The sequence below is a fragment of the Recurvomyces mirabilis genome, assembly GCF_035927965.1.
Source record: "Recurvomyces mirabilis strain CCFEE 5264 chromosome Unknown scaffold_1, whole genome shotgun sequence".
Classification (NCBI taxonomy): Eukaryota; Fungi; Ascomycota; class Dothideomycetes; order Mycosphaerellales; family Teratosphaeriaceae; genus Recurvomyces; species Recurvomyces mirabilis.
This window is the reverse complement of record NW_027041935.1, coordinates 1,638,552-1,653,643: the sequence shown is the minus strand read 5'-3', so window position 1 is coordinate 1,653,643 and position 15,092 is coordinate 1,638,552. Positions and strand designations below refer to the sequence as shown.

The 15,092-nt window shown below is 52.9% G+C and overlaps 6 protein-coding genes across 6 annotated transcripts; 4 read left to right on the top strand and 2 right to left on the bottom strand.

Annotated features, from left to right (window-relative positions):
• Window positions 1-57: 57 nt before the first annotated feature.
• On the bottom strand, window positions 58-1,506 carry LTS14_000699 (uncharacterized protein; the record flags this gene model as incomplete). Its single annotated transcript, XM_064833411.1, has 3 exons — window positions 58-731; window positions 941-1,232; window positions 1,297-1,506. The coding sequence occupies 3 exons, from the start codon at window positions 1,504-1,506 to the stop codon at window positions 58-60; spliced, it is 1,176 nt and encodes a 391-aa protein (XP_064699680.1).
• Window positions 1,507-3,067: 1,561 nt separating this feature from the next.
• LTS14_000698 (uncharacterized protein) lies at window positions 3,068-3,790 on the top strand (the record flags this gene model as incomplete). The annotated part of the gene is made up of 2 exons (XM_064833410.1): window positions 3,068-3,643; window positions 3,671-3,790. The coding sequence occupies 2 exons, from the start codon at window positions 3,068-3,070 to the stop codon at window positions 3,788-3,790; spliced, it is 696 nt and encodes a 231-aa protein (XP_064699679.1).
• Window positions 3,791-4,588: 798 nt separating this feature from the next.
• LTS14_000697 (uncharacterized protein) lies at window positions 4,589-5,782 on the bottom strand (the record flags this gene model as incomplete). The annotated part of the gene is made up of 1 exon (XM_064833409.1): window positions 4,589-5,782. The coding sequence occupies one exon, from the start codon at window positions 5,780-5,782 to the stop codon at window positions 4,589-4,591; it is 1,194 nt and encodes a 397-aa protein (XP_064699678.1).
• A 291-nt stretch (window positions 5,783-6,073) lies between these two features.
• RAD5 (DNA helicase rad5) lies at window positions 6,074-9,646 on the top strand (the record flags this gene model as incomplete). Its single annotated transcript, XM_064833408.1, has 2 exons — window positions 6,074-9,471; window positions 9,568-9,646. The coding sequence occupies 2 exons, from the start codon at window positions 6,074-6,076 to the stop codon at window positions 9,644-9,646; spliced, it is 3,477 nt and encodes a 1,158-aa protein (XP_064699677.1).
• Window positions 9,647-10,471: 825 nt separating this feature from the next.
• Window positions 10,472-11,815, top strand: LTS14_000695 (uncharacterized protein; the record flags this gene model as incomplete). Its single annotated transcript, XM_064833407.1, has 1 exon — window positions 10,472-11,815. The coding sequence occupies one exon, from the start codon at window positions 10,472-10,474 to the stop codon at window positions 11,813-11,815; it is 1,344 nt and encodes a 447-aa protein (XP_064699676.1).
• A 1,666-nt stretch (window positions 11,816-13,481) lies between these two features.
• Window positions 13,482-14,849, top strand: LDB19 (Endocytosis regulator; the record flags this gene model as incomplete). The annotated part of the gene is made up of 1 exon (XM_064833406.1): window positions 13,482-14,849. The coding sequence occupies one exon, from the start codon at window positions 13,482-13,484 to the stop codon at window positions 14,847-14,849; it is 1,368 nt and encodes a 455-aa protein (XP_064699675.1).
• Between the last annotated feature and the right edge of the window lie 243 nt (window positions 14,850-15,092).

Below are 15,092 nucleotides of genomic sequence, written 5' to 3'. Positions count from 1 at the left end.
AACTGTGAAACACCGTGTCAGCATTGTCAGGAGCAGCGATAACGTCGTCTGGCAAACCTACGCTGGGCCAGTGGAAACCAAATTGATTAGTGTGCTTACAACGAACAAGATCGCGATAGCCACTTGCGCATGTTGACTGCTCGAAAAAGCCAGACCTCCGATGACGACTAGGAGCATCATCATGCCCAGATTGCCAGACATGTAAATGGTCGCGCGACCGAAGTGCGGAAACAAACACCAGCAGATGACACCGCCGATGATGTAGCAAGCCGAGAGAGCAATGTTGATATCGAAAGCTTGAATGGAACTGAACCCAGCCGACTCGAGGAAAACGACGGAGAAGTTGAGCAGAGCGTTACCACAAAGGATCTGAATGGCCCAGACCATACAGTTGATTTCGGTCCGGCGTAAATTAGTTCCCTTGAAGCAGTCGATGAAACGAGCACCTTCGGTCTCCGCACGCTCGAGCTCAGTAGTGTAGCGAATGTAGCCCAGCTGCGCCTCAACTTTCTGCTCTTTGTCGGCCGACTTTGGCAAGAGGCGGTGCAAGCTCTTCCTGGCGAGATCCATCCTACTTTGTCGGACGGCGCTCCAGGGCGACTCGGGAGCGAAATATGTGCCAATTAAGAGAGGTACAGGCCAAACCCACTGTAGGGCGAAGGGTAGGCGCCAAGCAAGATCCCCGGGGACTGTGACAATCGCTCGAATAACGCCGGAGGACAGCAGGATGCCTGTTCCCCAGCACATACACACCCAGGAAGTAACATAAGGGCGCAGGACAGTGGGTACAATTTCGCAGGCGTACGTGGTCGATAAGGTCTAAGTTGCGTTAGTATGAGACAAGCGTACTATGTTCCTGAGAACTTTGACTCACCTGGAAAACACCTAGAAGACTCCAAGTCAGCGGGCTGGGTACGTAAGAGATCAGATCAATGCTTACCCCAGGAGACACCACACATAGCCTCACCAAAAGCGAGGACGCTGAGATTTGGCGCAAAGAATGGAATAAATATAGCGAGAGCCATCCACACCAAGAAGAACATCATAGTCGACCGGTTACCAAAACGATCTTGTGCCCACATGTTGATGGCCAAACCCGCTATCTGTCCCACCAGAGCAGAATTACTCAGGCCAGACTGCCATGCCGGCGAGATGAGCTTGGTGCCCGGTTTGGCTGGGTTGGGGACACCGAAGCGATTCTGGAATTGTTCGAGGCCATAGAAACTGTTGATCTGTAAAGCGGGCGACTCTTAACACCATGTTCTGTAGAGAGAAAGTATGAAGGAAGTGACATACCGTGACGAGGTCAAATCCCTCCATGACAAGAGACAAGGACAGAAACATGGCCCAGGCCACGGGCGCCTTGTATTGCCTCAAGGCCTGGCGAAGGGTCAATTCTCTATCAGCTTCGTCTCCATCGCGAGCCTGGGAAATCAGGTGCTCGAAGTCGACCTCTTCAACAGAGTTCTTGTTGGTGTCGTGCTTGTTAGGCGCGTTGTCTGCCATGGCTGTCATTCAGGTAAGCAGTAAAGCAATATTGGGAAGTGGATGCACGTTCTACGACTCGCACCATTTGTGCGCGACAACGACTGATCTTATACACCACGTCAAGCACAACCGGTATACTAGCGTGTAGGCATGCGGACATATTCCAGGCCATCCCCAGTGTCGCTCGTGGAGAACTTCGGTATGTTTGGTCGTTGCCGCCGGGTGGGTTTTGCGGGGTACAGCCATATGTCGCAAGGGTGCGGTGAACGCATTGCTTTCACCCTCCGGAGCCGGTGGGGTCAGCCAATGACGCGATGACTATCAAGGGGTGCAGGGACCATATCTAGGAAGAACGAATCGTAACCATGAAAATAACCTACCGGCGCCTACACCACGTGAGCTTCAGCAGGCCGAGTCCTCGCATGTCAATACGTCCCTACCATGAGTGGAAAGCTTGTATAGCAGAAGTGGACGAGATTTTGCCTCTGCTGTCTCGTGGCATGACTTACTAGGGCTGTTGCACGCCACGGCGATCCACAGCCTCCAACGCTTCCTTGAATCTCGTTTTCGCGGTCCCCGCAGTCTGCAGCACAGTTGCGGGCATGCCAGACGTGTCGATATTTTGCAGCTCCACTCGCATCCTTAACTGATCGATTGATCGACTAATTCGGGATATCGCTGCTGCGCGGCGCTCGAAGCGCTTGCAAGATCCAGACGAAAGGCGATGCTCACGCAGGAGCAGTCGAACGTCTTCAAGGTCTGTAGCCTCTGGGCAATAGCTCACTTCCATGCCCGAGACAGTCATTTCTCAAATCTAGCTTCGCTGGGCCCCGAGGCCCATCGTCCTGCAGTTGTCGTACCATTCCCCGGTCCAAGATCGATCACAACAGCCTGTAAGTACAACACAGTAATCGTGCTCAGTCCCGTGTGACATGAGGCATAGCATAAGCAGATCCCCAGCCTGCCAGCTCCATGTACGCTACCGCTGCTTACAGTAACCCTCCTTGGTGACAGACGTCCGCTATAGAACATCTGTGTAGTATCCGCGTGAATTTCCGGCATGTTCTCAAGAGACCTGTATGGGCACTTGAGGCTGTAGGTCGCGCGAGATGGCCTGTTCTTACAGTTTTGACGGCCGCATCAATGAGCACGAGCTCATAGATGTGGCTACGGAGTTCTGCCGGAAGCTTGGAAATCGGCAAGTTGTCCACGATCTTGGGTAGATGTTACTGAAAGCTGATCGTGTTGAGTGGTGACTAAAGGCGTCGTGGTTGGTCCGGTTCAGTGAGTGAATTTAGTCAGTCGCACGTGCATGAGTGAACGCACCTGCCACTTTCAATCATTGTATCACTAGCGCTGAAGAAAGCTTCAGCTTCAGAAATATTGCCTGTACTCGGTGTTTGTTTCAACCTTTCATGTCCCCAAGTTATCGACACAAACCAAAAGTATCTCAATCGTCATTGAGAACTCGACCCTGAGCAGACTGCCGCCGGAGCTTCGCAACCCAGTCTAGGACTTGGTCTTTGGTCCAAAGCGCACGATACGCCTCTTCCTTCGCTTGAAGTCACGGCCAGTCTGCATGTATCAGGACTCGATGCACATCGTGGAGTACAAAGAGATCCAGGACAGATTGGCCATCACAATGCTGTTTCGAGAGATGCGACAGGAGGCATTACCAATGTTCTATGGAACCTGGCATTTTGCGATTCAAGTGGACGCGCTATGTGCTAGAGTTCCTGAGCATGATTCGGCAAATTTCCTGAAGAAGCAAGACAGTATGATCTTGCGGAAGGTAAACCTGTTAGACAAATGGTTGTCTGGCAGAGGGAGGAGAAGGACTCGCCGGCTTATCACGGTGACGTTGAACCTGGGCTATGCAATGTTCACCGAGCCCTCAGATCAGTGGCAGAACTTCACAGACCTCTGGCAAATCTTCCAGCGCCACGCGCATCGCCACGGTCTCTCGGGTCTTGGGAACATTCACTTTCGGTCCGCCATGCACTGTCGTGTAAGTCTTGTCGAATCACAAGATCGAGGGGTCACCATACATTATGAAGGCCCGATCGCCATTGGTGTGGCGAGAGGCAGGCGACTATGGTTTTCTCGAGCATACGGAGTCTTGAATAGATTGCGCCGAGGCGAAGATTATGACGAGGTGGGTGATGATTGGTTTGATTCGCAGATTCTTAACAGATGCACGCAAGCGTTCCAAGCGGACATCGACCGCAAACACCCGATTGAGCTGTGGTTCCAGCGGATTGCGGATGTTCTATTTCCGGAGCAGCAGCAGCAAGCAGCTTGAATGTCTCAACGAACCTCCCGACACCAACGAACAGGCTTGAGGCGACACGAAGCGCTCCCAGCCTATCTCAATTGGACACCGGGTCGATGATGGTCGATGATGACGGAAGCGCAAATCGAAGGTATGGAGTTTTGGCGAGCTTACAGTGGGCCTTTGGTGAGCCACGGATAGCAGAGATAGATCTGTAGCATATCGTCGGGAAACTGGTTGCGGAGGGATCTGATAGCAGTACGCCTTGCATATAGCGAGAAGACGTGAGGAATGGTCGGAGAAGTCGTGTCGTCTTGGCGATTGTCGCGCCCTCAGCTCTTTTACAAGCCTTGACCAAAGTCACTACTCACAACTTTTCCCGAACCAATATACCAGGGAATATGTTGATGGGCTGGCGAACGTCTCTGAGCCATTCGTAATCGTCGGAGAATTCGCTTCCCCATGCCATTCGCCCACTCCTTGCCATCATGCCACCATCCAGTCCAAAATCGTCTTTATAGCTGTTTGCAACCACTCAACGTATCTGTGCAAGATCCGCGAAAGATCTTACTCTCTTCCGATTTGCCATCGTCGGATGTAGCCTGGGCTCGACAAGTCTGCTGAGCGACCACTGAAGCCTACACCGAGCAACTCGTGCAGTATCAATTTGGCGAGCTGAGGGAAATGCTCGCAGTCGGCAAGTCAGTCACGGCATGCTTCCAATTGCAGGGCTTGGGCATGACGCAGGCTCCAGCACGCGCTACCTCGATCTCCTGACCAAACAGAAATGTGTTTCTCGAACAACTCATAACGGCCTGAAGCTCCATCTCAAATCCTCCGCCTCTGCCACGCCCAAAAAGCACTAAACGGCAACCTCCAATCCGTCACCCTCAACTTCGCCCCAAAAACATCAAAATCCGCCCTCTCCAACCTCCCCAACCACATCTGCGTCGCGACAGCCGGCATGAAAGCCCCAAACGCCCTCTCCACCTCCTGCGCCTGCGTCTCAGCTTTACGACCTTTACTCGGCAAATAAACGTGCTCCTCCTCATTGCCATGCTCATACTCATGATCCGCGTCCTTCCCCGCCCGGACCTGGGACAACATCTGTCGGGCTGTGATGAGGTGGTCGTTTGCACGGGTGGCGACGACGAAGACTGCGTCACGGAGACCTTGGGCTTCGGCGCCGTTTCGTAAGACGTCTTCCTCTCGGACTCCGGACTCGGCCATTACGTCTAGTGGGAGCATGACGGCGCCTTGTCGTGTTGCTCCGACATCGCCGGAGAATTGGCCTTGGTTACTATGTGTATTTGGGGGACCTGGGAAAGCGAGTAAAGGCAGTCCACGAAGGACAGCAGCTATCCCTGTCGCTTTACCGATATGACTCGCTACATGATCGGCCGTCAAGCTCGACATGGGGAGAGCCTGGAGGGTAAGATAGAGTAGAGTGCTGTAGGTATTCTCCGCATAGCTCTCCAGACTCGCCACACCGGGGTAAGGAGGATTACTCAAGTACTTCTCCCTCGTATCAATAATCCTCATAAACCAACTCTTACTCCACTTCCCTCTCCCATCTGTCTTCCGCTCAATATCCTCTGCAGCTTTCGCTAGTAAAATCGCAATCGGTTGTTTTGGTGGCGAGCCGGCTAGGGATTTCGTAATGGCGTCCCGTTGAAACTGGAGTCGCATCGCACCTATTGTGGGCGTGGAGGTCGTGTCGGCTGTGCGAGCGACTTCGATATTGAAGGCGCGGAGGGCAATATAGGCGTCTCGGGCGTGGGAGGGAATGTAGGGGAGGAGGAGGGACGAGGGGGTGTCGTATTTGCGTAGCATGTCCATGCAGTATCTTCTTGAGCGGGAGAGTTCTTCGCCTGATACTGTGGTTGATGCTGGTTGGGCGACGGTGTCGGTGGATTGGTGGCGACATTGTTGGCATATCCAGATCATCTTTCGTGGTCGGATAGTGTTGAGGAGGGTGTTGGCTCGAGTGTATGCATTTCGTGTCCAGCTCTGGGTCGTCATTGCCGTGGGAGGAGTGTGGCTCTTGCCTTGTCTGTGAGTGAATGCTACTGGGAAAGCAACAACGTCTATGCCTTTCACGAGGGAGCGTTTATTGTGGTAAGGACTGACTTGTTCGATGCTTTAGAATGGATATGAATATGACCTTTGATGTCGTCGACGATCACAAATATTCGGGAGTCCGTGACATCACCCCGCATTGGGAAGGCACTCTAACTTTTGACGCGCCTGTACGCGTCTCGCTTGACTCTAGAAGAACATCGCTTATGTTTGGCTGAGGTGGCTGCGGTGAAGATGACGGACATACAGGAGAGACCACACAAGAAGAGACGCTTCTTTGTGGAAGAAGAGGCTCCGGTCCAAGACACCACCCTCCCGACCGAGCCTACCCTACCAGACGAGGTCATACCGGAGACGAATAGCTTCAATGCCCACACTGAGCAGCAACTACTGGGATCATTCGACGCCGACACACTGAGGGCTGTAGCAGGCTGTGAAGTACCAGACTCGACCATACGCAGTCTACAAGGACGATTCGGCACCGACCTTGAGCAGGCCGTCAACGCATATCTCGACGGCTCATGGAAGACACCTTCACCTCAGAAGCGGCCTGTCGTCTCAAGTCATTCTGGCCAGCAACCAATAGCCTTCCGGAAAGAGCCTAGCAATGCTGCAGCAGGCACGACCTCGAATCATGCCACTTCATCAAAGCCAAGCTCGCCACCACCAAAGCCTCCAGCACTGGACGCTATGCCCAAGAAGCGATACATTGGTGCTCTTGGCGTTGCGGGTTGGACGACGAGAAGTGGTAATAATCTCCTCCGACCGAACGATGTTGTAAAGATTGAGCGAACAAAGCAGAACATGCCGCAGAAGCTAGGCAGAGGTGGCAAAGTTAAGCAGACGTTCAGGAAGACGCAGGATGTCATCGTTCGCTTCACCAATGCAAGAGGTGAGGAGATCGGGCGGCTTGAGAAGGACACAGCCAACTGGATCAGCTCGCTCATCGATCAGAAAGTGTGTTCTTTCGAGGGTCACTGCGTATTTGCTCCAGAGCGGATACGGACGAATGATACTGTCTACATCCAGCTTCGATGTTACTTATTGAAGCAGGCATTCGAGGCGAGCAATTTTATCAAGCCTCTGGAGAACAACCGTGAAACTGGCATATTCGAGGCAAAGGAGACCCAGGATGAGCGTGATCTGAGGTTACGTCAAATTGGTCTGGTCAAGCTATTCAGTGAGATCAACCTCCAGCCTAGCAAGGTCAACGAGACAACGGCACGGCACAAGCGAGAAGGTATATTACAGGCGGCCGAAGTAGCCGAGCAATACGATCAGTCCGAGTCCGCGAAGAAGTCCAAGCCCAGCTCACCACAGGAGAATGGAGGCTCTTCTCCACCTTCTGAAGATGCCGCTGAAGAGGGTGAAGAGCTCGAGCAGGACCAGCTGGACAGTCTCTACAAGAAAGCACAGTCCTTCGACTTCAACACACCAGAAGCACAACCTGCTGATACTTTTGTCATGGATCTGAGGAAGTACCAGAAGCAGGCTTTGCACTGGATGTTGAACAAGGAGACCTCGCAGAAGGATGAGGAGAAACAGCAGTCGATGCATCCACTCTGGGAAGAGTATCTCTGGCCTGCGAAGGATGCTGAGGACAGAGACTTACCGAGTGTCACTGGCCAGCACTGTTTCTATGTCAATCCTTACTCTGGAGAGATGAGTCTGGACTTTCCTGTGCAGGAGCAGACTTGTCTTGGAGGTGTGCTTGCAGATGAGATGGGATTAGGGAAAACTATAGAGATGCTCTCGCTCATCCACAGTCATACTTCTCCCGAACAGCAGGCAGCGATTGACAGCGGGAACATGGACTCTGTTAACAGCCTGCCACGATTGCCGAAGAGCAGCGCCAACGTGGAACGAGCGCCCGCGACGACTCTGGTGGTAGCACCCATGTCCCTACTGGCGCAGTGGGCCAGCGAAGCAGAGAAGGCCTCGAAAGCTGGCACACTGAAGGTGCTGGTGTACTATGGCAGCGAGAAGAGCGTCAATCTACAGACACTGTGCTGTGAGGCCAACGCTGCTACTGCGCCCAACGTCATTATCACCTCCTACGGGGTGGTGCTCAGCGAGTTCAACAGTGTCGCGGCGATGGGTGGCAATCGTGGCAGTCATGGTGGACTATTCAGTCTGGACTACTGGCGCATAATTCTAGACGAAGCACATATGGTCAAGAACCGCCAGTCTAAAACAGCCAAAGCTTGCTACGAGATCGCAGCAAAGCATAGATGGGTACTGACCGGTACTCCCATTGTCAATCGTCTAGAAGACCTGTTCAGTTTGGTACGCTTCTTACGTGTCGAGCCATGGTCCAACTTCAGCTTCTGGAAAACATTCATCACTGCGCCATTCGAGAAGGGTGATTTCGTGCGTGCCTTGGACGTGGTACAAACTGTTCTCGAACCAATCGTGCTCCGCCGGACAAAGGACATGAAGACACCAGATGGTGAAGCGCTCGTACCACTGCTACCCAAGACGATCAAGGTCGAAAAAATCGAGCTCAGCACACCAGAGCGCGAAGTCTACGATCACATCTATGCCCGTGCGAAACGCGCTTTCAACTCGAATGTCGAGGCGGGCACGCTTATGAAGAGCTACACCACCATCTTCGCCCAGATTCTGCGGCTGAGACAATCGTGCTGCCACCCGATCCTAACCCGCAACAAGACCATCCTAGCAGAAGAAGAAGCCGCAGAAGAAGCCGCAGACATCGCCAACGGTCTCGGTGACGACATGGACCTGACATCCCTAATCGAGCGCTTCCAAGCTGACGAAGGCGAACAAGACGCTTCGAAATTCGGCGCTCACGTCCTTAGGCAGATCCAGGAGGAGGCGGAGATGGAATGTCCGATCTGCTCCGAAGAGCCTATGGAAGAGCAGGCTGTGACGGGCTGTTGGCATTCGGCGTGCAAGAAGTGTCTGATGGATTATATTGAGCATCAGAGCGGCAAAGGTGAGCTGCCGAGATGTTTCAATTGTCGGGAACCGATTAATGCTAGAGATGTGTTTGAGGTGATCCGACACGAGGATGAGGAGGAAGAGGAACAAGATGGTAGCGCCACTAACGCTCTGACTTCAGCGTTTGACTTGGATGAGGATGAAGAGCTATACGGCAATACCCAGCGAACAAGCACGAAATCCGCCACCAAGACCCCTCGAATTTCCCTCCGCCGAGTAAACCAGCTCTCCTCCGCCAAAGTCGCCGCCCTCCTCGCCTCCCTAAAACGCATCCGCAAAGCCGAACCCAATACCAAAACCGTCGTCTTCAGCCAATTCACCTCCTTCCTCGACCTCCTTGCCCCCGCCCTCACGTCAGCAAACATCTCCTGGCTGCGCTTCGACGGCTCCATGTCCCAAAAAGAACGTGCGCGGGTCCTCACCGAATTCGCCTCCCGCACACAATTCACCATCCTCTTCTTGAGTTTGAGGGCGGGGGGCGTGGGTTTGAATTTGACTTGTGCGAGGAGAGTGTTCATGATGGATCCGTGGTGGAGTTTTGCCGTGGAGGCGCAAGCGATCGATCGAGTGCACAGGATGGGTCAGACGGAGGCGGTGGAGGTGGTAAGGTTTGTGGTTGGGGGGAGTATTGAGGAGAAGATGCTTAAGGTGCAGGAGCGGAAGAAGTTCATGTGAGTCGTCCCTTTTTCCACACCTTGTCACGATGAGACGAGATAAGATGTGATTGATGTTGTGGCTTTCGCTGACTGTTGTCTTTGTGTGTGCAGTGCGAGTTCTCTGGGTATGATGAGTGATGAGGAGAAGAAGGCGCAGAGGATTGAGGATATTCGGGAGTTGTTGAGCTGAGAGGCTTGAAGATTCTGTTTCACTTCCTCCGAAGCAAGTGGGCACGAATCGTTGGGTGGCTTCCAGCTTGCTACAGCATTTCCTCGGAAACAATGGCGGGTCGATGATGGTGAGCTGGTCAATGTGATAAATATCCTGGTGCATTGGGGCTTCTTTGTTCTCTCCACCGTGGTGTCACGACTGTCCCGAAAGACGCCACATCCCAGCCGAGAATACCACTTCGATACAGTCGTGCAGCTGGGCTTCAACTGCTCGTGCGGGACGAGTGCCACGCACGAATATGGCGTATATTTCCACCGCCAGGACTGTTTCGGCTGAACCTATACGGCTGACACGTTGATCAAATGTATAGAAGATTGACTCGTCCAGTACAGTGGCTGATAAATAATATCGATGAAGCTTCCGATCCACTGCGTACACCCAGACCCCACGTAGGATCGCTGTCACTGGTGCTGATTTTGGCGTTTCTCGAGCGGCCTTCCTAGCAAATCAGCCTGGGCTTTGGCTAAAGAAGTCTGGCGTACGAAGCTTGTGGTTGAGACATCAACCACTTGTACGAACGCCGTGGCCACTCCTGATGGCCACTTATGATCTCTCCGGGAGTCATGATTAGATGAGAGTGGCGGGCTAGGCTTGCCGCGTCACACGAGGCTAAATCCATTCACTCGCTCAAGTCATCCTGCAGCTCTTACTCTCTTAGCTGCAAAGTCACGCCCCTTGTGACAGTATGTGTTCACTGGTGAACAGTCGATTCCTACGTCGACAACATGCTCTGACCTGCGTAGACAAGCCCGCTCATTGCTAAGCAGTACTGTAGTCGTCCCAATGCCTTCCCGATTCATGTTGACTCCCAAGGCTATTCGCGCCATAGTCTTCTCAGGCATCACTATTCTCCTGTTGCTGACCTGGCCGGCTTACAAATACTCTTCATTACCCGACCATATCACTATCGATATCGCAAATAGCCAGACGATTGACATCACACATCCAGTACCACCGGATGCGACTATAGCCTTCGAGAAACCTTCCGGATTACGAGTGATTGCACTGATCTTCTACGGCCGAGCTGATCGAGTCCGTACCTTGCACTGCTATCTTCAACGCAATCTCCCCGAGCAAGGCGGTTGGGTGGACGAGGTCCACTTCGTGCAAGACACCGACAACGAAGATGACCTTGCATACCTCCGCACACTTGCGGCATCCAACCCACGCTACAAGCTTCTGGACATCGATCCCTTAAGAGCAAAGGAGGATAAGTTCTCGGCGAATTGGGAGCTGCTCGAGCGCGACGCCATCTATGTCAAGATCGATGACGATCTGGTGTTTATTGCCGATGATACGATACCACGTCTCGTCTATCGAAAGTTCCATCATCCGGAATACTTGGCCTTGTCCGCCAATATCATCAGCAGTCCATTGATGAGCAAGGTCCAGTACGATAATGATGCTTACTTCCCGTACTTGCCCGCGCACAATTCGTCTTCTGCAACTGCCTTCTTGGAGCAAGGACGGGTCCGAGATCAGAGTGCGACGAGGTGGCGACATACGCACTATCCCGGTTGGAAAGGGCCTAGCAATTATAGCATCGATGCAGCTCTTCCAACTACAGGTCTGTCGCCAATCTGGCTTCGACTATCAGAGGCTCGAGATATTGAACGTACGCCAATTCGTGACCTTGTGTACGATACATGGGGCCCAGGCTGCACCTCTTGGTCCGTGGCAGCGCAAAGCCATATGTCTCTGCTTGAGCAGCTGCTTCATGGTACGACTAGCATATACTACAACAACATGACAGACATTTGGACCACAGATTACCGGCGGCTTTCAATCAACTTCGTGGCTATCGACAGTAACGAGGTCTTGTCACATTTGCCAATCGGTGCGGATCTCTGTGACGAGGAGTGGTTGACGGTGAATCTGCCGAAGCGCATCGGTAAGCACATCGCTGTAGAAACCCGTGCTCTGGCGTCACACTTCTCGTTCTTCTTCCAGCGAGCTGTGGAATATACAGATATTCTAGATCGATATGCGGACTTCGCGAACGATGTGGTCAGTTTGCAGCCGCGACGGTATGGTGTGCCGATTCTTCGAAATGGAGGCAGCAATGTGACGCAAGAGCCGTCTGTTACCAACGGGTCTCGCATCTTTGGTTCTAGTGATATATCGTGACAGAGCATATTGCGTTATGGCACCAAACATCGCCACGCATTGTCCGTTCGAAATCTGATTTCCAGGACAGTGTCCTCAAAAGCATGCATGAACGAGAGACGAGGTCCTAATCTGCATAGGTATCAACAAAGGAATGGTAGAATTTCGCAACCTTGGATCGAATGTCTCCATATGGCCAAGACTGCACGTGAATGGTTCGAGGGCGATGAGCAAGCACAAGAAGAGCTGCAACCGAGAAGATCCTGATATTCAAAAATTGCGCCGCAGATGTTTACCATTGCGAGATCTATCATCTGGACCACGTCGCAAACACGACTTAGAAGAAGTCAACATAGACGCATGCCTGGCGTGTGGAGTGAGTATTGTTGAAGTATAGATCCGGGTGGGTTGGAAGAGGTTCGCCTATGTTGTGTAGCATGAAAAGACTCCATATTCGTCTCTGCCAGTATCTATATTCAGGTACCGGCATGTGGACATTCGAAAATGTGATATTGTGGTTCTTGTTACGTGAAGTCATGCCGAGTGCTATCCTTGGCACTGGCCACGAGCTACCAGACCCGCTTCTCGAGCGGAACACGTGGAAGAATGGAACGGAGTCCTAGCCAGATCGGAGATGGCCGACAGAGATTTTTGCGTGCCAAGCATACAGCGATCCACCGCGGCGAATGGGTCAAAAGTCAGCTGCTCATCGATGTACCGAAAAGTACAATGCCGAGACGCATCCAATATATGAACGCAATCGACTTGCGTAAAGGTGTCTCATACAGCGAATATGATGCTCGATAGCCCTCGCCGGCATGCGACAGATGCGCCGTCTCGTCACGGAGGACGGAGATGCGCAATTAAAACGCAGTGCTATAGCTCGTGTTTGGCGGCTCTGCTACTTGGCCAGACGCCACATTGCGGGGTGTAACATGCCCCTCAGCCGGGCGAGATGCAATTGTCCTTGCTATGGAGCCTCGTGTATGGACGGGGCGAGACGTGTTGATGGTGAAGTATGAGCAAGGTGCCCAGGCGGTGTGCCCGGTAGGACTACGTACCGCGACAGACTTCCGACCCTGCTGGCCTGACGCCCTGCGTTATGCGGTCGTCAAGAGTCATCGTCATGTCTTGCTGGCAAGTTCGCTCATGTCCAAGGACCAGGTGAACCACAACCAGCTGAAAGCAGTCGCACGTTCCAAACACGGCGGTGGAGCTGCAGGATATGCATGCCGCTAGAGTCTTAGCGACGGAGCAGGGCACACACGGCGTAGTCAGCGAAGATTTCTTGCAGGCGGCGGGATCGTCTGCATTGGCCACAGACGATCCGAGGCTAGCAGCTGCATGTGATGCTTTCTTGGTGAACTTCTACCCAAAGAGAGTTTTGATCGAGTAATAGTAAACCCTCTGCAGAAGAACGTGCTCGCAGCCTCCGCTCGCATCACCGCTGACTCTTTCGTTCACTTCTGATTCCTCTTCTTGATATCCAAGTGAAAGATGCCTTGTGTCGCTTTTAACATCCAGCAAGTTCAGAGAGGCCTTGAAAGAATCATTACAACATCTTGAATTGAACAGCAGCGGCGCCAACCGTAGGCAGGCGTCTGCACCCCAGATCGTCAGCTGCAGAAGGATCCGAAGACTGGTGGAAGAGTGACGTGACTGGTCGCGGTTGTCTCATTTCGTCGACATGCCCACCAAATTATTCGGCATCGACTTGAGGCGCATTCCACAGCAACAACAGCAAACAGATTTGAAGGACAGCAGTGGCATTAGTATTACAACATTACGACGACCGAGCATGGATCACATCAAGCGACCGGCGCTTGCTGCGCTCGGCAAGAAAACCAGCGACAAGAAGAGCAAAGACAGATCCTCGTCTAACAAACGAGCTGTTGATGTTGCACCGAAACCAACCTCATCTAAGCCTGTGAAGCTGAACATGACCATGGAATCACCTCCCATCCTCATGATGGGCACCGCGCAGGAATCCAGTGGAGCACTCATTTCAGGCCAGCTACAAATCACACCCTTGGCAGGTGATGTGATCATGGAGAGCATTGTCATGTATCTGGAATGCACCACCACCACGAAACAACCCGTACAGGACCGATGTCGCGAATGCATGCAGCAAGTGAGCGATTTGTACGAGTGGAACTTTATCAAGAAGCCAATGATTTGCGTCGCCGAGCAGGGGATGCAGCAGCTGCCGTTCTCGCATCTGATCCCCGGCCACATCCCGGCCACGACACACGGTCAGATCGGCAGCCTGGACTACTCGTTGCACGTGCGAGCAAAGTCAAGCGATGGCCTCGAGACTGAGTTTCGCCGTGAGCTAGTAGTCAGGCGTGCCCTCCGACCCGGCAACGACAAGAACAGCGTCCGCATCTTTCCGCCAACCAATCTGACACTCCACGTCACACTCCCCAGCGTGGTCCACCCTCTTGGAGATTTCCCGGTGCAGTGCCGCATGACCGGCATCACGAGCAAACGCGAGGACACACAAACCCGCTGGCGCCTCCGCAAGCTAACCTGGCGGATCGAGGAGAAGGAGACGATGATCTCTCCCGCATGCACCAAGCACGCCGCCAAAGTCGGTGGCGAGGGCAAGGGTCTCGCGCACCAGAAGGATCGCGATGTGGGCTCGCAAGAAATGAAGGCGGGCTGGAAGACGGACTTTGACGATGGACAGATCGAAGGTGAGTTCGTGGCGGCTATCGAGAGTGGCCATATGCCGCAGTGTGATGTCGAGGCTCCCAACGGATTGAAGATCTCGCACGTGCTGGTCATGGAATTGGTGATTGCAGAAGAATGGGCCCCGAACAAGAAGCCTACTCAAGCCACACCTACAGGTGCGGCAAGAGTATTGAGGACGCAATTCAACCTGAACGTTACTGATCGTGCCGGGATGGGAATCAGCTGGGACGATGAAATGCCGCCGGCCTATGAGGATGTTCCTGCTTCGCCACCACATTACCAGAACGGGCATACATTTGTGCGCGACTACTCAGCTGAGTCTCTTCATGGTGATGTTGAGGATCTGACCCTCAACGGATGAGCGTGAGAAGAAGAGTGTGATAACGATACAAAACGGCCAATATTTGCATGCCATCTTAGTATTGCTTGGCGAAGGTGTATTGGATTAAGATACCCACTTGGGAGGTGGTTTGTTTAGCATTGTTGGTGAGACTGGAGACCACAGCACAAGAGATTTGTTTTCGAAGTAGGAAAAGTCACCACTCGGCTTGGGTAATTTTGATAGCATAGCATGGCGTTTCGGGATAGAATGGTCTTGGTTCTG